Here is a 27,824-nt window from a genome sequence, read left to right as displayed (position 1 = left end):
CCCTCTGTCAAAATCACTTTGAGCTGTTTCTGTTACTAGGAAATGACCCACGGGAGGTTCCTCTGTGAACCACTGCTCACCCATCTGTAAAACGGGACAGGCGTTTGGAGTCCATGCCTCAGTGGGTTGGGGAGAAAAAAATGAGCTAATGTATGGCCATTACCCTGCAGAGCCCGGGCCCGCAGTATGGACCCAATAAGCAGGACCTGGAGTTGGGAAAGGAGCCTTTACCTGCTTCCCCTGGCTGCCAGGGAGGTCGACCGCGCTGCTGGCACAGGGTGTGGGCAGGGGCGGCCACAGGTGCCGTGCGGCCCTGGGAAAGAAGGGAAGCCGTTCAGAGGAACAGTGCTTCCAATGTTACTTTTTAACTTTTCTGATTTATTTTTTTAAATCTCTTATTAGGTTCTAAAGGGAGTGAAGGTGTGAATTGAGGGAGGGGCTACAGGAGTCTAACAGACCCAGGTCCAAACCCCCCACTGCCAGATGCCCTGAACGTGACCACCTGGGCCTCAGTTTCCTTATCTGTAAAGTGGGCACAAATACCTAGCTGGTGTGAACAGTTATTACTGTTATGATTATTGCTATTATGGATCGTCTTGGAGGAGAGGTTGCAAGTTACCTGTTCAGGCTGAAGTACCCACAGATGCCCAGGAGAAGGATGCTCACAAAGCTCCCCAGACACACTAGGAATATGGACAAATCCGACAACTCAGAGACCTGGACTTCTGCGGAGGGGAGAGCTTGGGTTGGGGGAGGGACACCTCCCGCCTCTCCTTGGGGAGGGAGGGGAGGGCAGGCCACCCATCAACCTGCTGCTGACCCTGGCACATCACGGCCCCTCCATGCCTCGATTTCCTCACCTTTGAAGTGGGAGACAAAGAAACCCCCTTGTGCCGTGTCTGTGGGGTAAAGGCCTTGACACGCCGCCAGTGTTCAGGACACCAGCGCCGAGGGCCCGCGGGTGCGGCCTGTATATTGCTGCCCTGGTCCCAGAACTGCCCTCCCCACACCAAGCCTGACTGACTGGCCCTCTTGAGGCCAGATTTCACTGCAAGGACAACAGGCAGGGACCCTAGCAGGAACAGGGGTCATTTGGTCTCCAATCCCTAAGGGTCATGATCCCCAAGACAACAGAGCCCACCTCCTTATCTTTGTGATGACAGAGACACACATTCATTGGTGGTCATTCATTCACTCAATAAATAGCACCCCCTGCTCCCTGCCGCTCCCCAGGAGACCCTAGGCTGGGGGAGGCAGAGCCAAGACACACACACTCCTACCTACTCCCAAGCTGCCAGTCAGTCTCTGCTGAGGGAAAGCCTGGAAGGCTTGCTGGAGGAGGAGGCTTTTGAGCTGAGCTTTGAAAGGTGAAAAGGAGTTTGACAATAGAGAGAAGATGCATTCCAGGCAGAGGGGCTTCATGGGCAAGGCTACAGGGGTGTGAGAGAAGGTTCATGAGGGAAAGTGGCAGGTGACAAGCTGGTGAAGGAGGTGGGAGCAGGCCAGGCTGGGACTTTCTCCTGAGAGCAATGCATGGGGGGCACGGAGCAGGGCCAGGTGGGACTGCTTGCAGAGACGTGGGAAGGGGCAGTACATACTAGGTGACTACCTAGCCCCGCCTCCCCTGCCCTCCACTCACCGATGCTAAAGTGCTGGGGCTGACTCCAGGCGCCCCACTGCGTCACCGCGTGTGCACGCACCTGCACAGTATAGGATGCACCAGCCTGCAGGCTGCCGAGGGTGACCTGGGTCTCTGTGGGCTTCACAGACAGCTCTGCAGGACAGAGGCACGCATGCATCCCTGGTGCAGCTTTACTCCCCAGAGGCTGAGCTTGCATGATGGGATGGCCATGTTGCTGAAAATTCTCCCCTTAATACACCCATTCACCCCCAATTTATTTAGAGAACTGTTCTTCATCAAAATATTCAGGGCATGATGCTATTTTTCTCCAGTTTTCACCTCCACTGGCTCTTTGCTCACTCCCCTCCTGCCCCATCTGCTTTTTCCTCCCAGATGCCTAAAAGATCAGATTCAGTCCTACCTCAGGGCCTTTGCACTGGAGGCTCCCCACACCTGGTTCACCTTTCCGCAGATACCTGCATGGCTTCCTCCCTCACCACTTTAAGGTCAAGGCCAAGGCCAAGGTCAACTTTAACTTTGTTTAACTTGCTCCCCCAGTGTCCCCAGCACTTTAGTACACCGTAGGACCTCAGTGTTTGTGAACTGAACAGCTTTAACGAATACAGCATTCCATAAACATCCTTAAAAAGAGAAGTACAAATTCCTAGAACCCTAAAGCCCTAACTTTTTCCTCTATTCAAGAGGAATATTCTTCAGTGGAAATTTTGGGGCATCTGGTCAGTTTGGCTAAATGGGCATTTGGTACGTTGATCTTCAGCAATTTGGCTTTCTGGCAAATTGATTTTCAGCAAATGGGCTGAGTCCAGCTGTGCCACCCTGAATAAGCCCCCAGCCCCCACTTGGCCCCATTTCTGCCCTCTAAACAACGGAGGGATGGTGAGGCTGATGGCAGGATGTGTGTCTTTGATGCCAGAGCATCTCTCCTCCTCCCTCCCAAAGTCCTGCCTTGCCTCCTGCTGGACGCTGGCTGGGAAGGCAAGACACGAACTCACGGCCTCAGTGGCCTGGCCTGTGGCTGTGGGTGCTGGGTGGGCGAGGCTGTATTTGCAAGGCTGTGTCACCCAGGAAGAGAGGACGAGGTAAGTCCTGGTGATAGACCCCCCCCCCGCCTATATTCTCACCTCTTGCCTTCCTGAGACTGTCTGCCTCTGCTCTGTGGGAGTTGAGTTGCTGATGCACGTGAGGGCTTGCTACCCATTTGCCCGGCAATCATGAGCACTAAGCCGCTGCCCACTGGGACCTCTCTGGGGGTCTGGAAAGGGAAGCCAAGACCCTTGAGTCCAACCACCTTATTTTATGGGTGGGAAAAGGCCCCGAGTGGGTACAGTGAGGTCCCCTGGTCACACAGCAAGACAGAGCTCAAGCCCAGACCCCCTCCTTCCCCAGCCAGGCCCGTGCTGCCTCACTTACCTGACACCTGGTTGCTGTCCTCATTCTGGCAGCGCATGACATACTCCTTCAGGGCGCCAGGGCAGAGGCTCAGTGGGGACGGCGTCCAGGCCACGGACACTGAGTCCCGGCTGAGTTTCCTCACCGACACGTGCTGTGGGCTCCCGGCTCCTGAGGCTGCAACCAGCGCCATTGCCGGGGTCAGCTCCCAGAGTGCTGGCTGAGCGCCGCCTGTACGCCCAGCCAGCCCCGCCAGAGGCCCAGGAGAACATGGCCACAGAGTCAGGTGGGACCGGGTTTGAATCCGCCATCACCTGTTCTCCTCTCTGGCCTCAGTTTGCTTATCTATGAAATGGTGCAATGCTGCTTGGGGTGTCTTAGCAATCAACTGAGGTGACTTCTATGTGTCCATCTTCTGGCCAGGGCCTGACACATGGTGCCTCTAAATGCTCGTCCCTCTTCCTGATACCCAAGACCACTGCCACGTCCTCCACAGAGACCACCCTGCAGGTTTGCGCCACTTACCATTGCCCCGAAAGTGGTAGGAATACAAGACTGTGGACCACGAGGTGGGCTTCTCCGGATGTGCAGAGGCAAAGATCATGATGTGATAACACGTCTTCTGCCCCATCGCCCCAGCTGCTTGGCTCCAGGTATGGGATGCTGGAAGGATTAGCAAGGGCCAGGCTAGTAAATAGGCTGTATTTCCACCTCTGCACCTTTGAACTGTCTGTGCCATCTGTCGGGAACTCCTAGAGCACTGCTATTCATGGTTCAAAGCCCTTGCACCAATGTCCCCTCCTCCAGAATCCCTTCCCTTGCCCCCCACAACCTTTTCCCACCCCCTCCGTCCAGCCCAGCCCTTTCTCCTTGGGGCTGTGGATGTTTGTATTTCTGGCTCCCCAGGATGGGAGCTCCTCGAGGGCCAAAACTGAGGTTGAAGTTTCTGGGGGCCCAGCCAGACCCAGGATAGTAAATGGGAGAGTGAGAGGCTGCCATGTGCCCCCAGCCCCCACATTTCCCTATAGAGGCCTCATTAATTTGCCACCAGCAGCTTGTTAGCTGCCACCTTCTCTGCCATGGGGGAATGTTTTACACACACCCTAGGATGTGAGACTCATTACCTGCTGCAGTGCAATCTGCCCGCGGCTGTACCCTGACACCCCAGGATCCCAGCAGGAGGCTCCAGACCCACATGGGTAGGAGAGGATGAGTCATAGGTGGTCCCTACCTCTATGTGACTTGGGGCAAGTGGCAAGACCTCTCTGGGCTTCAGACACTCCACATGGACAGCCCTGCAGGTCTGAGCTGACCAGGAGCTCTAACGGAGGGCACAGAAGCAGAGGCAGGAACCCCGACTTTACAGTACCCATGCCAGCAGGGTTCCGGTCCCGGGGTGCGATCAGGGTGTAGGCAGCGAGGCTTCCGTCCCAGCCCCGAGGTTGCCACTCAATGTAGTATGTCAGGCCCTGGGCCCGGGCTGGCCACTGCATAGTGGTCCCAGCCACTCTAGTCCTGACGCTCAGAGCTCCTGGTTCTGGAAGGAGACAGGCAAGCGCATCAGGATATTGGGTCACTCTCTCCCACCCAAAGGCCCCAGCAGCCCCATCCCACCCTCTGGCCAAGCTCTAAGCCCACGGGGGCAGAAGTGTCTGTGTATGGCTGTCTCCCCAAGCTGGGGGCTGCCAGGTTGGAGGCCGGGCACAGAGGGGGTGACAGCAGCTGTCTGACTGAGCTGAGTCCTCTTCCAGCCTGACCATGGGTTCCCCACCAGGACACCCACCACCAGTGCTCCCTGTGCTGCTGGGCTGCCCTGCCCCCCACCATGCTGGGTGGGCATGGGGCAGGACGGGCCGCCTGGGCTGGCCAAGGCTCGAGGCCCAAGGATACTCCCAGTCAATCCCCTGGGCTCATGTTTCCCACTCCCTACAGCAAGGGCATTAGCCACAAACTCAGAGATGGAGGTGCTGCTTCTGATTCTGAAGACAACTACCGTTTACTGAGCACCACCTTTATGCACCAAACCACTGCTGAGTGCGTACTTTGCTACAAAGTGGGATGTGATCACCCCAACAATACAGAAACTGAGGCTCAGAGAGGGGGAGCCACCAGCCCGTCACACAGCAAAGCCATGGGCCAAACCGGGCCAGGAGCTAAAAGGTGAAGTACCTTACCTTTCTGAGCCTCAGGTATCTCATCTCTGAAAATCGTGTCCTTGTAGCAGACCTGCCCTCCCAGAGCCGCTGGGTGCGCAGCAGGGCTACCGTCAGGGTAAGGCCAGTGAGGCACCGAGTAACTCAAGTCGGATAAAAACCATTTTAATGCAATATTTGTTTAAAAGCCAAAGGAATGCAAGAATATGTGATGGGCAGCAGCCCAAATGTCTGAGGGTGGATTAATAGATAAACAAAACATGGCCCATCCATACAGTGGGATATTACTCGGCCCTAAAAGGAATGAAGCCGTGATCCATGCTACAGTGTGGATGAACCTCAAAAGCATCATGTTGAATGAAAGAAGCCAGACATGAGGCCACACAGTGTGTGATTCCATTTGTATGAAATGTCTAGGATGGGTCAATCTACAGAGCAGAAAGATCGATCAGTGGGTGCCAGGGGCTGCATGAGGGGGGTGGGGGGTGGCTGATCACGGGGATGGGGTCTCATGGGGTGATGGGCATGCTCTCAAACCAGAGGTGGGGTTATACAATTTTGCGAGTGCACTCAATGCCACTGAATCATACATGTTAAAATGGTTAATTTGGTATGTAAATTTCACCTCAATAAGATGTATATGTCAATTACCTACATAGACACATAAATATAAATCTTTATTTTCATTATATAAATATATGTATAAACATATGTACATATGTGTATAATATAAACATATGTGTTCCTATATATAACGTGTGTGTGTGTATATATATATAATAAACAAAATATAAAGATTTTAAAATTAAGATAGGACCAGTCCTGTACTTGCCTGACTCTCCCTCACACGCCAGACCCTGACCCTGTCCCTGGTCCCAATAAAACTTTATTTATAAAAACAGGCAGTTAGCCTGGCAACTGTAGTTTCCCAGTTCGCCTTTGAAAATACGTTGTGTTATAACATTCTGTGTCTCGATTAAGATTTTTGACATCCTCTGAAACTGGACACCCCTCAGGTATTTGTGCCCCACCGAGCTCACTCTAGTCGCGCTGAGGTGCTCAGCTCCGAGGTGCCCCCCCGCAGCCCTTCCTACCCGGAGGAGGCACCTGTGCTGGTGTGGGCAGGAATGTGCCACGTCTGGTTTGAGCCGGGGCCGAAGCAATTCCAGGAGACCACAGTCAGGTTGTAGGCGGCGCCCGAGAGCATAAGCACTTTCCTCAGATGCCGCATCCCCGTGGCCTTGCCCTTGCACGGCCAGGACAGCATGTGCAGGTGGATGTAGTAGGTCACCTCCATGCCAGAGCTGGGCCTGAGGCAGCCTTCCGGAGCCTCCAACTGGGGCAGCTGTCGTGAGTGCCAGAGATGGCTCATGGAGACCTGAACGTGCTCACTGTCCCTGTGATATACCAGGGAGCGGCCCACGGACACAGACCGACCCACAGGCCACAGCTTATGATCTGTGCCAAAATTTTGAAAAATAATAAACCTTGATGCTGGCAAGGCTGCTGGGAAACCGGTATTCTTGTCCAGTGCACATTAGTTTTGGGAGAAATAATTTGGCAAAACCCACTGAGTGCCAGGGGCAAAAAAATGTTTCCATCTTTGGGTCCGGTTAACTCAAGCCTAGAAATGTTTCCTAAAAAGGAATTTAAATTAGAGAAAACCCAGGAAGCAAAGGAACTTCCCAGCGACCTTACTGACAGCCCTTAGGTCCCTGGCTGAATCTATTATGGCAAAGCCAGGGGTGGAATATTTGGTGGTTTTTCCCCGGACTCTGGCAAGAGATTTTCCCTCTGAGCCTCAGTTTCCTTTTTCTGTAAAATGAGGCTAGTCAGACTGTACTTAATGGACTGTTTGGGGAACTTCAGAGAAATCATCTCCCATTCAGACCAACACAGTCGACTCCTTCCTGGCCCTTGACTTCCCCCTGAGCTCCCCACAATCTGTTCTGGCATCCAGACAGATCCTGTGAACACCTTCTCCTTCCCCTGCTCATACACGCTCCGTGGCTCCCCACTACCTTCAGAGTTACCTGCAGGCCTCCCAGTTCTGCCACCTCCATGTCTCAACCCTCTCTGTCTCCTGCCTGTGCACCTCCACTGCAGCCTCTCGGCTCCTTCCCCACTGCCCCAGATCACCCCATGGCCCTGTAGTGGCCCTGTTACCTGCCAGTGCAGGACCACCCGCCTTCTCCCATCCAGGCCAAGGGGCTCCACCGAGAAATTCACCTCAGGCTGTGGGGTAGTTTCTGCAATGAGACACTAAGACAGTGACACTGGGGCCGGTGCCCTTCCTCACAGCCTCCTGCAGACCTAGGTTGGGGGACCTTTACCTTCCTTCCCAAGAAACACGAGATTCCCATGGATTGTTAAATAGCATTCCAGATCTGAAAACCTGGAGATCCATTCCACAACAATGTGAACCTATTTTAAACTGTTGAACTGAACATTTGAAAATGGTTTAAATGGTACATTTTATGTTATGCTTTTTTTTACCACAGTGTTTTTAAAAATCTGAAAACAACCCTTGGAGTTGTTTCCCAGCAGAGAATGTACTTGGGTAGGAGGAGGCCCCAGATTACAGGGCAGAGGGGGCAAATGACAGTCACTCCATCCATCCCTCCCTCCCGGGCCACCTCTCCATTCCCGTCTCGAGCTTCTTGTGCCATTTGGGAAAGAATGTTTTCATGACACAGCCAGTGTCACCTGTCAACACCTCTGTAGCTTTAAAAGAGCAAAACCAAACAAACAAAATGGAAAGAGAGAAAGACAGAGAGATGTCTTCTTTTTAGATATGGACTGGCCACATTTTACAGAGTGAATCTCACTCACTGCCCTGCCACCTTTTGTGAATTTCACTAACTTTTCCTGCTGCCTTATTTCTAACACTCACCACCTGATTTCAAATACCCCCCGCCCGGTTTCTAATGCCCGCCCCAGTTCCTGCATCTCCGGGTGCTCTCACCAGGGGGGATGCACACAGAGCTGCTCCAGCCACTCCAGGGACCTCCCGGAGCTGCCGCTGAGAGCTGCCGCCTCCGTGGCTGAAATTCCTGGGCTGCATCCATCTCCAGGGGACAGAGGCATGACTCTGGCAAGAAACAGGCCGAACATCAGGCGGAGGGGCTGTCCCCCATGTGACCAGGGCTTGGTATTGGTCATTGAGCCATCGTGTACTTACCGAGTACCAACTGTGTACATGCACTTAGTGACTGCCAACTGTGCTGGGCCCTGGAGTCACAGCAAGAATAGGTTTGGCCCTGTCCTTTTGGGGCCTCAAGGATCCCACACTTCTGTCCCTGCCCCAGGTTCAAGCCCCAGGAAGGCCACCCACTGGGATGTGACCTTGTCCAAGGGCTTCTTACCCTTAAGAATTTGTTTCCTGAGAGGCACTGAACAACACACTAGAACACATGGACCTAATAGACATCTACAGAACTCTACATCCAAAAGCAACAGGATACACATTCTTCTCAAGTGCACATGGAACATTCTCCAGAATAGACCACATACTAGGCCACAAAAAGAGCCTCAGTAAATTCCAAAAGATTGAAATCCTACCAACCAACTTTTCAGACCACAAAGGCATTAAACTAGAAATAAACTGTTCAGAGAAAGCAAAAAGGCTCACAAACACACTGAGGCTAAACAACACGCTCCTATAAATAATCAATGAATCAATGACCAAATCAAAATGGAGATCCAGCAATATATGGAAACAAACGACAACAACACTAAGCCCCAACTTCTGTGGGACACAGCAAAAGCAGTCTTAAGAGGAAAGTATATAGCAATCCAAGCATATTTCAAAAAGGAAGAACAAGCCCAAATGAATGATCTAATGTCACAATTACCGAAATTGGAAAAAGAAGAACACATGAGGCCTAAGGTCAGCAGAAGGAGGGACATAGCAAAGATCAGAGAAGAAATAAATAAAACTGAGAAGAATAAAACAATAGCAAAAATCAATGAAACCAAGAGCTGGTTCTTCGAGACAATAAACAAAATAGATAAGCTTCTAGCCAGACTTATTAAGAAGAAAAGAGAGTCAACACAAATCAACAGTATCAGAAACGAGAAAGGAAAAATCACGACGGACCCCGCAGAAATACAAAGAATTATTAGAGAATACTATGAAAACCTATATGCTAACAAGCTGGGAAACCTAGGAGAAATGGACAACTTCCTAGAAAAATACAACCTTCCAAGACTGACCCAAAAAGAAACAGAAAATCTAAACACACCAATTTCCAGCAACGAAATTGAAGCGGTAATCAAAAAACTACCAAATAACAAAACCCCCGGGCCAGATGGATTTACCTCGGAATTTTATCAGACATACAGGGAAGACATAATACCCATTCTCCTTAAAGTTTTCCAAAAAAAAGAAGAGGAGGGGATACTCCCAAACTCATTCTATGAAGCTAACATCACCCTAATACCAAAACCAGGCAAAGACACCACCAAAAAAAAAACTACAGACCAATATCCCTGATGAACATAGATGCAAAAATACTCAACAAAATTTTAGCGAACCGAATTCAAAAATACATCAAAAGGATCGTTCACCATGACCAAGTGGGATTCATCCCAGGGATGCAAGGATGGCACAACATTCGAAAGTCCATCAACATCATCCACCACATCAACAAAAAGAAAGACAAAAACGACATGATCATATCCATAGATGCTGAAAAAGCATTTGACAAAGTTCAACATCCATTCATGATAAAAACTCTCAACAAAATGGGAATAGAGGGCAAGTACTTCAACATAATAAAGGCCATCTATGAAAAACCCACAGCCAACATTATATTGAACAGCGAGAAGCTGAAAGCATTTCCTCTGAGATCGGGAACTAGACAGGGATGCCCACTCTCCCCACTGTTATGTAACATAGTACTGGAGGTCCTAGCCACGGCAATCAGACAAAACAAAGAAATACAAGGAATCCAGATTGGTAAAGGAGAAGTTAAACTGTCACTATTTGCAGATGACATGATACTGTACATAAAAAACCCTAAAGACTCCACCCCAAAACTACTAGAACTGATACCAGAATACAGCAAAGTTGCAGGATACAAAATCAACACACAGAAATCTGTGGCTTTCCTATACACTAACAATGAACCAACAGAGAAATCAGGAAAACAACTCCATTCACAATTGCATCAAAAAAAATAAAATACCTAGGAATAAACCTAACCAAAGAAGTGAAAGACTTATACTCTGAAAACTACAAGTCACTCTTAAGAGAAATTAAAGGGGACACTAACAGATGGAAACTCATCCCATGCTTGTGGCTAGGAAGAATTAATATCGTCAAAATGGCCATCCTGCCCAAAGCAATATACAGATTTGATGCAATCCCTATGAAACTACCAGCAACATTCTTCAATGAACTGGAACAAATAATTCAAAAATTCATATGGAAACACCAAAGACCCCAAATATCCGAAGCAATCCTGAGAAAGAAGAATAAAGTAGGGGGGATCTCACTCCCCAACTTCAAGCTCTACTATAAAGCCATAGTAATCAAGACAATTTGGTACTGGCACAAGAGCAGAGCCACAGACCAATGGAACAGACTAGAGAATCCAGACATTAACCCAGACATATATGGTCAATTAATATTTGATAAAGGAGCCATGGACATACAATGGCAAAATGACAGTCTCTTCAACAGATGGTGCTGGCAAAACTGGACAGCTACGTGTAGGAGAATGAAACTGGACCATTGTCTAACCCCATATACAAAAGTAAACTCAAAATGGATCAAAGACCTGAATGTAAGTCATGAAAGCATTAAACTCTTGGAAGAAAACATAGGCAAAAACCTCTTAGACATAAACATGAGTGACCTCTTCTTGAACATATCTCCCCGGGCAAGGGAAACAACAGCAAAAATGAATAAGTGGGACTATATTAAGCTGAAAAGCTTCTGTACAGCAAAAGACACCATCAATAGAACAAAAAGGAACCCTACAGTATGGGAGAATATATTTAAAAATGACACATCCGATAAAGGCTTGATGTCCAGAATATATAAAGAGCTCACACGCCTCAACAAACAAAAAACAAATAATCCAATTAAAAAATGGGCAGAGGAACTGAACAGACGGTTCTCCAAAAAAAGAAATACAGATGGCCAACAGACACATGAAAACATGCTCCACATCTCTAATTATCAGCGAAATGCAAATTAAAACTACAATGAAGTATCACCTCACACCAGTAAGTACGGCTGCCATCCAATAGACAGAGAACAACAAATGTTGGCGAGGCTGTGGAGAAAGGGGAACCCTCCTACACTGCTGGTGGGAATGCAAGTTAGTTCAACCATTGTGGAAAGCAGTATGGAGGTACATCAAAATGCTCAAAACAGACCTACCATTTGACCCAGGAATTGCACTCCTAGGAATTTACCCTAAGAATGCGGCAATCAAGTATGAGAAAGATCAGTGCACCCCTATGTTTATCGCAGCACTATTTACAATAGCCAAGAATTGGAAGCAATGTAAATGTCCGTCGATAGATGAATGGATAAAGAAGAGGTGGTACATATACACAATGGAATACTACTCAGCCATATGAAAAGGGCAAATCCAACCATTTGTGGCAACATGGATGGAGCTGGAACGTATTATGCTCAGTGAAACAAGCCAAGCGGAGAAAGAGAAATACCAAATGATTTCACTTATCTGTGGAATATAAGAACAAAGGAAAAACTGAAGGAACAAAACAGCAGCAGAATCACAGAACTCAAGAATGGACTAACACGTACCAAAGGGAAAGGGACTGGGGAGGATGGGTGGGTAGGGTGGTATAAGGTGGGGGGAGAAGTAGGGGGGTATTAAGATTAGCATGCATGGGGGGGCAGGAGAAAAGGGAGGGCTGTACAACACAGAGAAGGCACGTAGTGATTCTACAACATTTTGCTATGCTGATGGACAGTGACTGTAAAGGGGTTTACAGGGGGGCCTGGTATAGGGGAGAGCCTAGTAATAAACATAATATTCGTCATGTAAGTGTAGATTAGTGATACGAAAAAAAAAAAAGGGCAGTTCCTGTGTGGTAACCTCCAATGAGTTCTACACAAGGGTATAAAGGGCATATAAAAGTGTAGGCAAAGGATCTGTTTGTGTTTATACAGAGGATCAAAGCCTAGTTGGGCTATCCTGAAAATGAACTAAGATATGATATGAAAAAGAACTTCCAACATCAGCACTCTTGGGAAGACTCATACCAGAAGATGATCATAAAAAAACCCCAAGAAAGATCCAGGCACTGCTATAGCTGTAGATGCACTCATCCCACCAGTTCCTGGACTTGCCATGGGAATGAGGAAGAGGATATCTAAGCTGGCCTGTGCATACAGTAAAACAACAAATTTGACTGGATCTATACTGTTGGAACTCAATCAAGAATTAGGAGAAGGGCAAATTGTAGCGCTCCAAAATCTTACAACTACAGACTATTTACTGTTAAAAGAACATAAGGGATGTGAACATTCCCCAGGAATGGTTTGTTTTATTTTGTCTGATTTCTCTCAGACTGTTCAAGTTCAGTTGGACAATATCCACCATATCATTGATAAGTTTTCACAAATGCCTAAGGTGCCTAACTGGTTTTCTTGGTTTCACTGGAGATGGCTGGTAATTACAAGTATGCTTTGGTTATGTAACTATCCTCCTATTATGTTAATGTGTGTGCGCAATTTAAGTAGTAGCTTAAAACGTATACATGCTGAAGTTATTCTACAAGAAGATATGTCAAAGAAATAATCAATCTTCCCATGTTTTCTGCCGCCTGCTACTTCTATAGCTTTTCTTCTTCCTTCCTAATTACAACCCTTAAATAGAATTCGTGCCTCATATCAAATTTACCGAGTATCATAATTCTTCCAAGTGGTAAAGATACCTCAAGACAAATGCTGGGCATAGAAGCTACAGGGCAGAAATATGCAAAGAAATAAAAAGCTAACCATTTCAAACAATAAGGCTTCTCTCTCACTTACCAACTTTACATTTCCCTGTATAGCCCCGGAAGATGACTGGTTAGCCAGAGACGGGTAAGATTCCTCAAGGGAGGAACAACCTAAGACAGGCACAGTCGCAGGGGGTTCATCAGGTGAGAAATTGGGGATCAACAGAGGTGACGCTTAAAACCTCACCCCCCGTTCTAAGAGATATCTTCTGCATACGTGGATGTTTTATTGCTCTTCTCTAGCTTGGATTAACACATAGTCTACAGGCACACACCTGATCATCTACATTTGCTCTCTTACAACACTAAACTATGTTTTCTACCTTTATCTCTTATCTACCTACCACTTCAGCATTTTAGTAAAAATAATATTAATAAAGAGATAAATGTGGTATCCACATATAAATCAAGTATAAAAATCAAATGAATATTCATATTTGAACTGTTTATAGTTCATAATGCATGAACAAAACCGAAAGCTTCTGTGATGACTTCCCTTGTAATGTTCACCATGTAAGTTATTCACTATGTAAGAATTTGTACTCCATGTAAGAATTTGTTCGTTATGCATCAGAAGATTGGAGACTGACAAAAATTAGGCTTGGGATGGATTAATGATTGTGCATTGAGCATTGACCCCCCTATACAGAATTTTATTGTTGTTCACAACCATTTGATCAATAAATATGAGAGATGCCCTCACACACACACACAAAAATATATATATACACACTTCCAATTGTAAAATAAATAAGTAACCGGGATGTAATGTATAGCATAAGGAATATAGTCAAAATATTGTAACAACTTGGTATCGTGATAGCTGGTACCTAGAATTATCATGTATATAAATGTTGAATCACTGTGTTGTACACCTGAAACTAATGTAATACTGTGTGTCAACTACCCTTCAATAAAAAATAATTATTCAGGGGAAAAAAAAGAAAAAAAAAACGTATTTGTTTCCTCACCTGTGAAATGGGAATAATTCAATACTGAGCTACAGGGTGGGCCAACAGGCACACAAAGAATTTAGCACTGGGCCTGGCACACAGTGGGTACTCAATGAATGCTAACTTGCTGCAGCTGTTGTTACTATTATTCTCACCGAAGCCAGCATCAGCCTGATGTCCGCAGTCACCCTAGGATGAGACAGTATTCCTATATTGTTTTACATGTTGGTGTTGACAGGTATTAGCTCTGTTGAAATTTTAAACAATTAACTCTGTGAAATGCAATGTGCAAGCACAGATTGGATCCAGGAGCAAGAAAGGACATTCTTGGAAAACCAGATGACATCCAAATAACCTCTGGAGTTTAGTTGATAGCAACGTAGCAGCGTTCATCTCAGCAATGACAAACGCACTCAGGAATGTGAGACGTGAATACGCAGGGAAGCTGGGAGATGTTTCTACAGGAATTCTCTGTACTTCCTTGTAACGTTTCTGATCATCTAAGATTATTCCAGAATTAGAAAGTTTATTTAAAAGGATTATTTTAGGAGCAAAATTATTATTTTGCATTTCCCTGAAAAAAATTATTTCAGGAGGCAAAATCTGTCTGTCTGTGGTATCAGGGGTGGGCAGAGCCAAGTTTAGCGTCACTACTGCAGAGTGTGCTCAAGGGGCTGGAAATAAAACATAGGGAGATAGATGTCTCTCCCCATCAGGGGTCCCATGTCGCCTGCGTCTGGCTGATCTCTACCCACTCTCCTAGTGGAGAAACTGAGGTTCAGAAAGACACACCACACTTAGGGGGATGAAAGGCCTGAAGCTGGCTTCCTGGCCTTCAGGTGCTCCCAGTCTGAGGGAGGAGGTGATGCCACAACTCAGAGGGTAGGGCTCTCTGTTCCTCCCAAACCACGGGCTCCTTGGGGACTAGGTCAGGGCTGAGGTTTCTTGCGGACCCAGGCTTGCCCTACCCTTGGGGAGCAGAGGAGGCAATCAAGAGCAGCTGAAGAGTAATGAAGATCCTAAGAAGAGATCTGTGTGGCCAACAGACATGTGAAAAGATGCTCGACATCACTAATCATCAGGGAAATGCAAGTCAGAACCACAGTGAGATGCCACCTCACACCTGTAGGAATGGCTATTACCAGAAAGACAAGAAATAACAAGTGTTGGCGAGGATGTGGAGAAAAGGGGACCCTGTGCACTGGTGGTGGGAATGCAAAGTGGCATGGCCACTATGGAAAACGACACGGAGGTTCCTCAAAAAATTAAATACAGAGCTACCTACCATACAGCAATCCCACTTCTGGGTATTTATCTGAAGGAAACAAAAGCTCACTCAAAAAAGTATCTTGGACCTCTCTGTTCATTGCAACATTATGTACAATAGTCAAGACATGGAAGCAACCTAGGTGTCCATTAACGGATGAATGGATAAAGAAGAAGTGGTATATATCTATGCAATGGAATATTATCCAGCCATAAAAAAGGACATCTTGCCATTTGCAATCACATGAATGGGCCTTCATGGTATTTTGCTAAGTGAAATAAGTCAGACAGAGAAAGACAAATATGTATGATTTCACTTACATGTGGAATCTAAACCACAGAAAAGCAAAACAAAACCGACTTCAGAAACAGATAACAAATTGATGATTGCCAGCGGTGGGGAGTAGGGGTGGGCAAAATGGGCGAACGGAGGCAAAAGGGGTACAAACTTCCAGTTATAAAATAAGTCACGGGTTGTCATGTACAGCACCGTGACTATAGTTAACAGTACTGTGTTGTGTATTTGAAAGTCTCTAGGAGAGTAGATCCTAAAAGTTTTCATCATAAGAAAATAAAATGTGTAATTACATGTGGTGATGGATGTTAACTAGGCTTATTGCAGTAATCATTTCACAACATATACAAATATCGAATCTGTTTTATACCTGAGACTAATGTAATGTTGTATGTCAGTTACATCTCAAAAAAAGAAAAAAGGAAGGGAGGAATGGATGGAAGGTAGCTTCTTGGAAGAGGTAGCCCTTAAGCTGGACCCTGAAGGTGGGCTGGATTCTCATGTGCTCAGATGGAAAGGAGGGCATGCAGGTGAAGGAAACTGTGTGTGCAAAGATAATGTCTCTGGAAATCCAGGGCATGGGCAGAGAATGACAGCCATTCAGGAGGGGCGCAGAGGAAGCAAGAGACAGGTGAGAGCACATGGGGTCAGCCAAGGATGAGAATGCCCTTCTGAAGGTACTAGGGAGCCATGGAGGGTGTGTGAGTCAGAGAGGTCACAATCAGATCTGAGTATCAGAGACACCCCAGTGGCTAGACATGGGGCAAGAGTTGGATTGGGTTCAAGGGGTGAGGTTGTAAATATGGTGAAATTAATTTGAGGGGTGAAGGTGTCCTGGGAGAGGGCTCTGCACACCCCCTGACCTGGAGTCAACTTACCAACTTCGAAGGGCTGCCAGGTGTCCAGTGCCGGAACTGCACTTCAGCCCCATCCTGGCGGGCTGGGGTCTCCCACTCCATGCACAGCTGCCCTGCTGACGTGGACACCTTGATGTCTTCCGGCGGAGGGTCGTATTTAACTGGAAGCATAAGAGGGGTTGGGGAGGGGAACCAGCATATGTATGAACTGGTTCTGCAAATTCCAGAAAAACTGTCCATGCCCCACCCAGCCCCAGGTAACCAACTGAGTCCCCCAAATGTGAATCAGGAACACCTTGACAGTTTCTATCCAAGCCTTGGATTCAATGGGCCAAAGAGTCAAGATTTATACACAGCATTTTGACAGTGAAAATCTGCATACTATTGGTACTCCTCGCTGGTACCACTGTGGTGAGATAGGCACTTTTGAAAATTATTGATGAGAGGCTTAGTGACTTGATTTCTGTGGAGGTTTTGCCCTCTGACTAGAAGCTGCCCACTGCCGCACCTTTATTCTTTCTGGGTCCTTTTTATTCAGGGTTCGGCATGACCTGGAGGCCCCCTTGACCCTCTACCGGTATCCATCATGTGGCATGATCAGGCCTTGCCCATCATTCCCACCTTACTCTGGGCTCCGTGAAGGCAGAGACTGAGCTGGGATCGGGAAGACAAGAGAGGCAAGGCTGTACACATACAGGGGAAGATCCTATCTTTATTTAAAATTTTGATATTTTGTTCTTCATGGACTTTTTTGCATTAATTTTGATCTTATTCAAATGTTGCATTACAGTATTGTTTATATTGACAGAACTGAGTTTTTTTTGACACACCCTTAAAATTGTGTGGCCAAGGTGGGTGTCTCACTTGCCTTATCCTAGCCCCACCTGGGCTACAACCTCCATTGACCTTGGCCATGCCTGCTGTGATTCAGCATGGCACCCAGTAGAACTCAATAACTATATGCTAAACGCATGTGGTTGAGTCATGGAAACAGATATTAAAGGCGTAACGGGGTCCTGGTGGCAGCATTTCAGTATCAGGGAGAAAACAAGTAATCCAAATGTCCAGCAGCTGGGGATTGGGGGACTGTGCAAGACTCTGCCATGCCACGCAACAGTGTGTGATGTGAAAATGGTTGGCATTATCAAGCTCCTTGCCAGAATCCCCCAAGGTCTAGGCTTGGAAACCAGAGGCCTCTCTGGGTGAGGAAGTGGGGGCCGAAAAGAGGAGAACAGGGAGCTGACCCAAGCTATAAAGCTTCAGGGTGACCTCAGGCGACTTCTCTGTCCGGTTCGCGGCCCGGGATTCCACGCAGAGCGTGACAGCATAGAGCACGGATACCCCATCCTGGTCGGAGAACTGCAGCTTGGTGGCTGATCCTGCGGCGAAGTAGCAGCAGCACCCAGGCCTGAGGCTGTGGGAAGGAGGATGTTGGTGCTGAGTCTGGGGGTCCTAGTGGACCCCAGAGTGTCTCAGCAGCCACAGCAGTGTGCATCACATCCCAGCATCCTTTCTTGCCCCTTCTACTCCCCCTTCCCAGCCTGGGGGTTCCCCGGGGAATCATCCTGGGACTGAGGGGCTTGAGGACCCCCAGAATCTCCCAGCATGGGCTGCCACAGAGGGAAGGAAGAAATGAATGGATGGATGAATGGGTGGACAAATGGATGAATAAGTGAGGGGGTGATGAAGGAAGGGCTAGAGGGACCCTAACTGCCACCCAACACGGATGCCCACTCACACTGAATACAGGGCCCCCAAAATACAGGGCCCCAACCTTCCCTTCTCACATAAGATACTGAGCCCCAGGAAGGGGCCAGGACCCTGCCAAAGTCACACGTCAGAGAGCAGGGTCACGGAGCCAGGAGCAAGGATGAGATGGGGGTGAGTGTGGGGAATGGGATGGGGTCCTCACCAGCACCTCCGGAAGTGACTGACCCCGGCCGCAGGACCCTCATACTGCCAGGAGCATTCGTAACCAGCGCTGAACACCCGGTAGCAGGTCAGGTCCCTGGGGCCTGAAGCAGAGCCTAGAAGACATGCCAGAGGTTTGAGAATGGGCCATAGGGTGCGGCAGTCTCTGTACTGATGCACCCCCAGGATGGATCTTTGTGACAGTCGTGTAATCTGGTGTCACTGCAGCCTAAACCCACTCCCACTGCCCTCCCTCTGCCCTTCCCACCCGGCTCCTGCCATGTCCACCTGCTCACCTTACTGCAGCCACATCAGCTTCCTCATGGGTCCTCAGGCACATCAGGCTCACTCCCACCTCAGAGCCTTTGCACATGCTTGTCTTGATTACTGTGGCTTTGTAGTAGAGCTTGAAGTTGGGAAGCAAGATCCCCCTTGCTTTATTCTTCCTTCTCAGGATTGCTTTGGCTAGTCTGGGTCTTTCGTGGCTCCATATGAATTTTTGAACTATTTGTTCCAGTTTGTTGAAGAATGCTGTTGGCATTTTGAAAGCAATTGCATTGAATCTATAGATTGCTTTAGGCAGGATGGCCATTTTGACAATATTAATTCTTCCTACACAAGAGCATGGGATAACTTTCCATTTGTTAGTGTCCTCTCTAATTTCTGTTTAGAGTGTCTTGTAGATTTCAGGGTATAGTAGGTCTTTCACTTCCTTCGTTAGGTTTATTCCTAGGTATTTTATTCTTTTTGACGCAATTGTGAATGGAATTGTTTTCCTGATTTCTCTTTCTGCTCATTCATCATTAGTGTATAGGAAAGCCACAGATTTCTGTGTATTAATTTTGTATCCTGCAGCTCTGCTGAATTCAGATGTTAGTTCTAGTAGTATTGGAGTGGAGCCTTTAGGGTTTTTTATGTACAATATCATGTCATCTGCAAATAGTGAGAGTTTGACTTCTTCTTTACCAATCTGGGTGCCTTGTATTTCTTTGTTTTGTCTGATTGCCGTGGCTAGGACCTCCAGTACTATGTTGAATAACAGTGGGGAGAGTGGGCATCCCTGTCTTGTTCCCGATCTCAGAGGAAAAACTTTCAGCTTCTCGCTGTTAAGTATGATGTTAGCTGTGGGCTTGTCATATATGGCCTTCATTATGTTGAGGTACTTGCCTTCTATACCCATTTTTTTGAGAGTTTTTATCATGAATGGATGTTGAGTTTTGTCAAATGGTTTTTCAGCGTGTATGGAGATGATCCTATGGTTTTTGTCCTCCTTTTTGTTGATGTGGTGGATGATATTGATGGATTTTCAAATGTTGTACCATCCTTGCATTCCTGAGACGAATCCCACTTGATCATGGTGTGTGATCCTCTTGATGTATTTTTGAATTTGATGTGCTAATATTTTGTTGAGTATTTTTGCATCTATGTTCATCAGGGATATTGGTCTGTAATTTTCTTCTCTGTGGGGTCTTTGCCTGGTTTTGGTATTAGAGTGATGCTGGCTTCATAGAGTGAGTTTCGAAGTATTCCGTCCTCTTCTATTTTTTGGAAAACTTTAAGGAGAGTGTGTATTATGTCTTCTCTACATGTCTGATAGAATTCAGCGGTCAATCCGTCTGGCCCGGGGGTTTTGTTCTTGGGCAGGTTTTTGATTACCGATTCAGTTTCGTTTTGCTGATAATTGGTCTGCTTAGGTTTTCTATTTCTTCCTGGGTCAGTCTTGGAGATTGCATTTTTCTAGGAAGTTCTCCACTTTTTCTTGGTTATCCAGTTTGTTAGCATATAGAGTTTCATAGTATTCTCTAATAATTCTTTGTATTTCTGTGGGGTCTGTCGTGATTTTTCTTTTCTCATTTCTGATTCTGTTTATGTGTGTAGACTCTCATTTTCTCTTAATAAGTCTGGCTAGGGGTTTATCTATTTTGTTTATTTTCTCAAAGAACCAGCTCTTGGTTTCATTGATTTTTTTTTTCTATTCTTTTATTCTTCTCAATTTTATTTATTTCTTCTCTGATCTTTATTATGTCCCTCCTTGTGCTGACTTTGGGCCTCATTTGTTGTTCTTTTTCCAGTTTCAATAATTGTGACTTTAGACTCTTCATTTGAGATTGTTCTTCCTTCCTTAAATAGGCCTGGATTGCTGTATACTTTAATCTTCGAACTGCTTTCACTGCGTCCCACAGAAGTTGGGGCTTTGTGCTGTTGTTGTCATTTGTTGGTCTCCATATATTGCTTAATCTCTGTTTTAATTTGGTCATTGATCCATTGATTATTTAGCAGCATGTCATTAAGCCTCCATGTGTTTGTGAGCCTTTTTGTTTTCTTTGTATAATTTATTTCTAGTTTTATTGCTTTTTGATCTGAGAAGTTGCTTGGTAGAATTTCAGTCTTTTTTAATTTACTGAGGCTCCTTTTGTGGCCTAGTAATGTGGTCTATTCTGGAAAATGTTCCGTGTGCACTTGAGAAGAATGTGTATCCTGCTGCTTTTTGGGTGTAGAGTTCCGTAGATGTCTGTCAGGTCCATCTGTTTCTGGTGTCTTGTTCAGTGCCTCTGTGTCCTTACTTATTGTCTGGTGGATCTGACCTTTCAGATAGTGGTGTGTTGAAGTCTCCTAGAATGAATGCATTGCATTCTATTTCCCCCTTTTATTCGGTTAGTATTTGTTTCACATGTATCGATGCTCCCTGTGTTGGGTGCACATGTATTCATAATGATTATATCCTCTTGTTGGACTGCTGCCATTACCATTCCGTAATGTCCTTCTTTATCTCTTGTTACTTTCTTTGTTTTGATGTCAATTTTGTTGCACAAGTAGTGCAACACCTGCTTTTTTGTTGTTGTGTGTTTTTTGTTTTTTGGGGGTTTTTTTTTGGTATCATTAATCTACAATCTACAATTACATGAGGAACGTTATGTTTACTAGACTTCCCCCATCACCAAGTCCCCTGCACAAACCCCATTACAGTCACTGTCCGTCAGCATAGTAAGATGCTGTAAAATCACTACTTGTCTTCCCTGTGTTGTACAGCCCTCCCCGTGCCCCCCCCTGACATTATACATGGTAATCATAAGGCCCTCTTTCTTCTTCCCCCCGTTCTCCCTCCCTTCCTACCCATCCTCCCCATTCCCTTTCCCTTTGGTAACTGTTAGTCCATTCTTGGGTTCTGTGATTCTACTGCTGTTTTGTGCCTTCAGTTTTTCCTTTGTTCTTATATTCCACATATGAGTAAAATCATTTGGTACTTGTCTTTCTCCACCCAGCTTATTTCACTGAGCATAATACCCTCTAGCGCCATCCATGTAGTTGCAAATGGTAGGATTTGTTTATGGCTGAATAATATTCCACTGTGTGTATGTAGCACTTCTTTATCCATTCATCTGCTGATGGACACTTAGGTTGCTTCCAATTCTTGGCTATTGTAGATAGTGCTGCGATAAACATAGGGGTGCATCTGTCTTTTTCAAACTGGGCTGCTGCATTCTTAGGGTAAATTCCTAGGAGTGGGATTCCTGGGTCAAATGGTATTTCTGTTTTGAGCTTAATGAGGAACCTCCATACTGCTTTCCACAATGGTTGAACTAATTTACATTCCCACCAGCATTGTAGGACGGTTCCCCTTTCTCCAGAACCTCACCAACATTTGTTGTTGTTTGTCTTTTGGATGGTGGTGATCCTTACTGGTGTGAGGTGATATCTCATTCTGTTTTTAATTTGCATTTCTCTGATGACAAGCGATGTGGAACATCGTTTCATGTGTCTGTTGGCCATCCGAATTTCTTCTTTAGAGAACTGTCTATTCAGCTCCTCTGCCCATTTTTTAATTGGATTATTTGATTTTTGTTTGTTGAGGTGTGTGAGCTCTTTATATATTTTGGATGTCAACCCTTTATCGGATCTGTCATTTACAAATATATTCTCCCATTCTGTAGGATACCTTTTTGTTGTATTGGTGGTGTCTTTTGCTGTACAGAAGCTTTTCATTTTGATGTAGTCCCACTTGTTCATTTTTGCTTTTGTTTCCCTTGCCCTGGGAGATATGTTCATGAAGAAGTCACTCATGTTCATGTCAAATTTTTTGCCAATGTTGTTTTCTAAGAGTTTTATGGTTTAATGGCTTACATTCAGGTCTTTTATCCATTTCGAATTTACTTTTGTGTATGGGTTTAGACAATGATCCAATTTCATTCTCTTACATGTAGCTGTACAGTTTTGCCAACACCAGCTGTTGAAGAGGCTGTCATTTCCCTATTGTATGTCCATGGCTCCTTTATCATATATTAATTGACCATGTATGTTTGGGTTAATATCTGGAGTCTCTATTCTGTTCCACTGGTCTGTGGGTCTGTTCTTGTGCCAGTACCAAATTGTCTTGATTATGGTGGCTTTGTAGTAGATCTTGAAGTTGGGAAGCGAGATCCTTCCTGCTTTATTCTTCCTTCTCAGGATTGCTTTGGCTATTCGGGGTCTTTTGTGGTTACATATGAATTTTAGTGAGACTTTTTTTCAATGATTGTTTTAACGGAAAAAATATCAAGTAAATAACAGTACCTTTGGTACATAGACATGGCCTTAGGTGTTGATGGCCCCACCCCATATTCCTTCAAGGCACTCACTGCCTACTTCCAGTTTCCCTTACATACCAGTGACTTCCAGTGCAGGGGTCTTGGGCCGGCACGGGTCAGCCTGGAAGCGCCAAGGTGTTCACATCCAGAGGGTAGCCACCATCCATTTAAGGTCAAGGGCTGGTGGGCAACCATCCCCGGCCTCCCTGGCCCTTCTGCTGGATGTCTCCAAAGTGTTTTCAGAGGAGAGGTTAGAAGTCGTTCAGAAGATCCCAGTGGGAACCAAGCCCAGTTGCCCACCATGGTAGCCCATTCATGAATGCACCTGCCCTTCCTGTCTTCTTTCTCTACTCTCTCACTACGCTTCCAGGACCACCTCCCACAAATCCTTGTTTTGGGGCCTACATTTTGGGAAACTCAAAATAACACAAAAAGTAGAGGTCATGTAGGAATGACTGTAGTTTTTAAACCCTGAGACAGCACAAAACACTAGGTACCTGACACATAGTACTCAACAAATGCAATTGTTGTTACTATCATTTTTTTTCTCTAAATTGTGGTAAAATGCACAAAACATGCAATTTACCATCTTACCCATTTTTAAGTGGTTCAGTTCAATGGCATTTTATATTAAGTACATGCACATCGCTGTGTACCCTTCAGCACCATCCACGTCTGGAACGCTGTTCACCTTGTACACCTGGAACTCTGTCCCCATTAAATACTAACTCCTCACCCCCTTCCCCCACCGCAGCACCCAGCATTCTACTTTCTGTCTTCATGAATTTTACTTCCCTAGGTACCACATGTAAGTAGGACTGAACAGTATTTGTGCATTTGTGAATGGCTTATTTCACTGAGCATGATGTTTTCAAGATTCATCCATGCTGTAACATGTGTCAGAATGTCCTTTTTTTAAGGTTGAAAAATATTAATATTCCATTGCATGTATGAGACACACTAGTTTTTCCATTCACCCGTCGGTGGACACCTGCATTGCTTCCGCCTTTTGGCTGCTGTGAACATGGACGTACACTGTCATTGTTGCTTTTGATGGTTAATTCTTTCAAAGACCCAGGAATTCCAGTATGCCAATGTTCAAACTGAGGGTATCTTAGGAATCATTTCCACATAAATCAGAGCATAGAGGGATTCTTCAGAAAAACAGACTCCCTAAGCCGAAGAAGGCAGCTTTGCTGGGTGCCCAAAATATTGATCCTTTCTAAAAGGAGTGGTTCTCAACGAGGTGGACAATTTAGCCTGCTCTCTAGGGGACATTTGGCAATGTGCTATGGAGTCATTTCTGGTTGTCACGACTGTGGGTGGGCTGCTAATAGCATCCAAGGGGTAGAGACAAGGGATGCTGTTAATATCCTATACTGCACAGGGCACCCTTATACTACAGAGAATGAGCTGGCTCCAAATACCAGTAGTGCCAAGGCTGAGAAATCAGCCTCAAAAGAGACATGCTTTCACTCTGCACCAGGCCCGAAAGGCAGCAGCAGATAGGACCTAAACAGATGAAATCCAGGATCTCAGGAGAGACACATTGCTGACAGATAGCATCACAGGCAGAGCAAATAGATGCCAATAACTATGAAGGGTCTGGGGTTTTACTCTACTTGCAGGCTGTTTAAACTACCACAATCGTGGCTGCTGGCAGAAGACATGAGACTCCAGTCAGAGACAAAGGACTTTATTACCTGCAGCATGTCAGCAGAAGGAACCACCTCCCAAGTCCCATGGGACAATGCAGGTGAACCCAAACAGGTGCTAGACATTGGGTTAGCGTCACGGCTGAGGAACTGCAAGCTGAGAAGTCCCAGTCTTTTCTAGTGGACTGCAAACCTTAATCTCAGAGCATTATCTTTATTATATGGACAGCAAATAAACCTGCCCTCTACTCCACAGGAAGAAACTCTCTTCCATGGCTGTTCACTATACAAACATCCTTAAAAAGACAGCCAGAACAAAAGCTGTCCACGCCCCTGCTTATGAGTTATACAGAAATGCCAGAGGCTCATGGAGTCACATCTCCCAAGAACGATAGCACTGGCACCCAGTGGGCGGTGGTTGTCATACATGAGTATGATTTGGGCTGCAGGCCAAGTACAAAGGCTGCTCAGAACATAGTGTAAGTGGTTCAGTATGGAGGGTCTAGAGCCAGACAACCCACGTCCACATCCTGGTCCTGCCACTTTTTAGCTGTGTGATCTTGAGCAAGTACCTTGATCTCTCTGTGCCCCAGTTTCTCCTGCTGTAAAATCGGAATAATAATGGCCCTATTTCATAAGGTTATTGTGAAAATTAATATACTTGCTTATATAGGCAAGGCGCTTAGAATTGTGTGGGCCGGCTGAAGGACACATCAGTGTTAACTACAATTATTATTAATTATCATGATGATCCTGCAGAGCTTGTGGTCACGCCCGTTTTTCGACACTGAGCACTGCAACCCACAATTCCCCGGGAGACTGTCCCAGAGATTCCGGGAGGGACCCTGAGTCCTTGGCTCTCCCCTCCACACACTGACCTAAGCCAGCAGCAGGGCGGGAGCCGTGGTGGCATCCGGACCCAGGGAATCAGACGGGACTCAGATCCTGCTTCGCAGGTGCCACTGTGTGACCTTAGCAAGTAACTTCCTTGCTGGGGGCCCCCAAGTACTTACCATACAAGGAGCTAGGCGAAGGTCAGTGCCGCCCCCTTCCCCCACCCCCCAGCCCTGACACCCGTGTGACCCCCACAGCCCATCTTCTGCGTCAGCCTCAGCCAGTCCCATTGGGTTATCATTGCAGTCATAGTATTTATTACTCAATGAGCAAGACCCGTAGGACGCAAGATGGGAATCTTTGCTCTTTTCCACCAGTACTCGATAAATTCACTCTGGCCCCGTGGGTGTCCTGCATGCCTCAAACCCCAGGGACCCATTATGGGGGATACCCCCATACTCTCCTCCATCAGACAGTGATCCTTACGTCCTCACCATCCCCCACCCACAGTCTCCCTGCCCAGATCTCCACGGTTAGGTGCACTCGGTCTCCTCTCAGTCCCTCCCACCCGTGGTCTTCGCATCGGCAACACCTCTTTTTGCCACCCCCACCCCACCCTTGTCTGGGTTCTCTTTCAGGCTACACCTCAATTGCCGCCTCCTCAAGGAAGCCCTCCATGACTTCCACCCCAGACTTACCAGGTCTCCAGTTGATGAAACTCGTGTGGCCATGCAGGGGCAGGCCAGAAGTGAACCAACGCCTTCCCCACCATGGCCACCGGGAGCAGCCTTCAACCAATGAAGACAAATTTGGGTGGGAGCCCGGCTCCCACATTCCTGCGCTCCTACGCTGAGGAGTGTGCTCTCTGCTGCCCCCGGAGGCCCCTGGTGGGACTGCGCTCCTGTTGGCCAGAGCAGTCACTGGCTTCATGGAACAGCTTCTACTGCCCTCCTTCCCTTCCCAGTTTCACTTCCCCGCACCCTGCCCGTGTCTCCTTGGATTACCTCCCAAATAAATGACTTGCCCTTGAATTCTTGTCTCAGGGTCTGCTTCTGGGGAAGCACAACCTAAAATGGCGGTTTGCCCTATCCTGATAAGGTCTACCATTGCTGTCATGGATCCTGCGGCCCCACTGGTCTGAGTCACGTCCACCGCTGAGTCTCCAGGTCCCTGCCGTGCCTGGCATGTAGCAGATGCTTGATACACAACCCTGAGTCTCATGGCTGTAAGGTGGCCAGGACGCTAATGGGGAGCTCGACCCGCACCCCTGTCCTCAGAAGCCCCCCGTTGGAGAGTTACAGGGTGGTAGGGGAGCTCACTCCTCCGCAGCTGTAAATGGCAGCCTCCTGCCCCACAGCCTGGACAGCTGGGCCAGGGGCTCCGGGTGGCCCCTCCAGCCCTGGCCAGGACCCCCGGGGTGTCCCCGGGGCAGATACACAGACAAGGCAGAACTCCAGGCCTCAGGCTGCAGGGCAGAGGGCAGGGGGCACAGCTGGGTCCTAACACCACTCCTAGCTGCTTCTCCCCTCCTCGACCTCAGATTCCACCTCTGTCTCCGGGAGCTCCCTGAGCAAGAGGCCACATTCCAAGAAGAAGGTTCTACCCTTCAAGGCCGCTGAGCAAGCGGCATCTCCTGGGGAAGGGGTCCCTTTAGATAGCTGGTGCGTCAGGCCTGGAATTAACCACACCACCTGCGCTGAGGCTGGTTCCAGGGACCCCCAGGGGCAGCAGGGAGTGGAGGGAGCTGACCTCTGATGACTCAGCCTGAGACAGAGGACAGGAGAACCTGGGGCAGGAAGGAATGGTTGGGGGTCTTCGGTCCTCTCTCCAGCTCCATTCTGGAGTCAGCTGGGTCACACACAAGCTGGGTGACCCTGGGTGGGCAACACTGGGCTCCAGCTTCGTCCTCTAGACAGTGAGGATAAAACCAGTCCCTTCTCTCTTAGGGCTCAGGGCAGCAGAAATGAGATACTTTACATCCAGTGCGTCTGGCACGGTACCTCCTCACCTATCCGGAGTCTCTGAACTGCCACTGTCATCCTTCCTGCTGCAGTTATGATGGTCCCCCCTTGTCATACGAGGAAACAGAGGCTGTGTGGGCAGGACAGGAGTTAGATAAGGAAGGGGAATGGAAAAGCAGGTCAGGAAGGATCTGAGCTGAGCCCCTTGACAGCATGGGGCGAAGCCGATGTCTTTGGTACATGAGGACGGTTCCAGAATGTTCAGTTTGCTGCCGTTTGGCCTTCCATGCTGATGGCCTTCCATGATGATAAAGAAAAGGAAGCCGACTTAAGGGGCAGGGAAGGAACCAGGCTGGG

At 47.2% G+C, this 27,824-nt stretch overlaps 1 protein-coding gene and 1 long non-coding RNA gene across 2 annotated transcripts; one reads left to right on the top strand and one right to left on the bottom strand.

Annotated features, from left to right (window-relative positions):
• Positions 1-28: 28 nt before the first annotated feature.
• On the bottom strand, positions 29-18,825 carry LOC130679725 (interleukin-12 receptor subunit beta-1-like). The gene is made up of 14 exons (XM_057489162.1): positions 18,749-18,825; positions 18,454-18,669; positions 17,786-17,955; positions 16,563-16,702; positions 14,279-14,312; positions 8,150-8,275; positions 7,351-7,433; positions 6,292-6,529; positions 4,401-4,568; positions 3,557-3,694; positions 3,053-3,208; positions 1,640-1,774; positions 620-725; positions 29-313 (listed from the first exon to the last, which is right to left on the bottom strand). The coding sequence occupies exons 1-14, from the start codon at positions 18,823-18,825 to the stop codon at positions 160-162; spliced, it is 1,941 nt and encodes a 646-aa protein (XP_057345145.1). The 3' UTR covers positions 29-159.
• A 3,168-nt stretch (positions 18,826-21,993) lies between these two features.
• LOC130679880 (uncharacterized) lies at positions 21,994-26,537 on the top strand. Its single transcript, XR_008992873.1, has 3 exons — positions 21,994-24,773; positions 25,432-25,706; positions 26,145-26,537. It is a non-coding gene; the product is annotated as an uncharacterized LOC130679880 (long non-coding RNA).
• Positions 26,538-27,824: the final 1,287 nt, after the last annotated feature.

This window comes from Manis pentadactyla, chromosome 12 (assembly GCF_030020395.1).
Source record: "Manis pentadactyla isolate mManPen7 chromosome 12, mManPen7.hap1, whole genome shotgun sequence".
In the NCBI taxonomy this organism is placed as follows: Eukaryota; Metazoa; Chordata; class Mammalia; order Pholidota; family Manidae; genus Manis; species Manis pentadactyla.
The sequence above is the reverse complement of the archived record's forward strand: the minus strand, read 5'-3'. Positions and strand labels throughout refer to the sequence as shown.

Excerpts from the sequence above, each read along its gene's own strand:
- LOC130679725 (XM_057489162.1), bottom strand. The coding sequence starts at position 18,825 with ATGTGCAAAGGCTCTGAGGTGGGAGTGAGCCTGATGTGCCTGAGGACC. Across the intron at positions 7,434-8,149 it reads CTCTGTGTGCATCCCCCCTG|AAACTACCCCACAGCCTGAG; the intron begins GTGAGAGCACCC and ends GTCTCATTGCAG. Across the intron at positions 6,530-7,350 it reads GGGTGGTCCTGCACTGGCAG|CTGCCCCAGTTGGAGGCTCC; the intron begins GTAACAGGGCCA and ends CACTCACGACAG.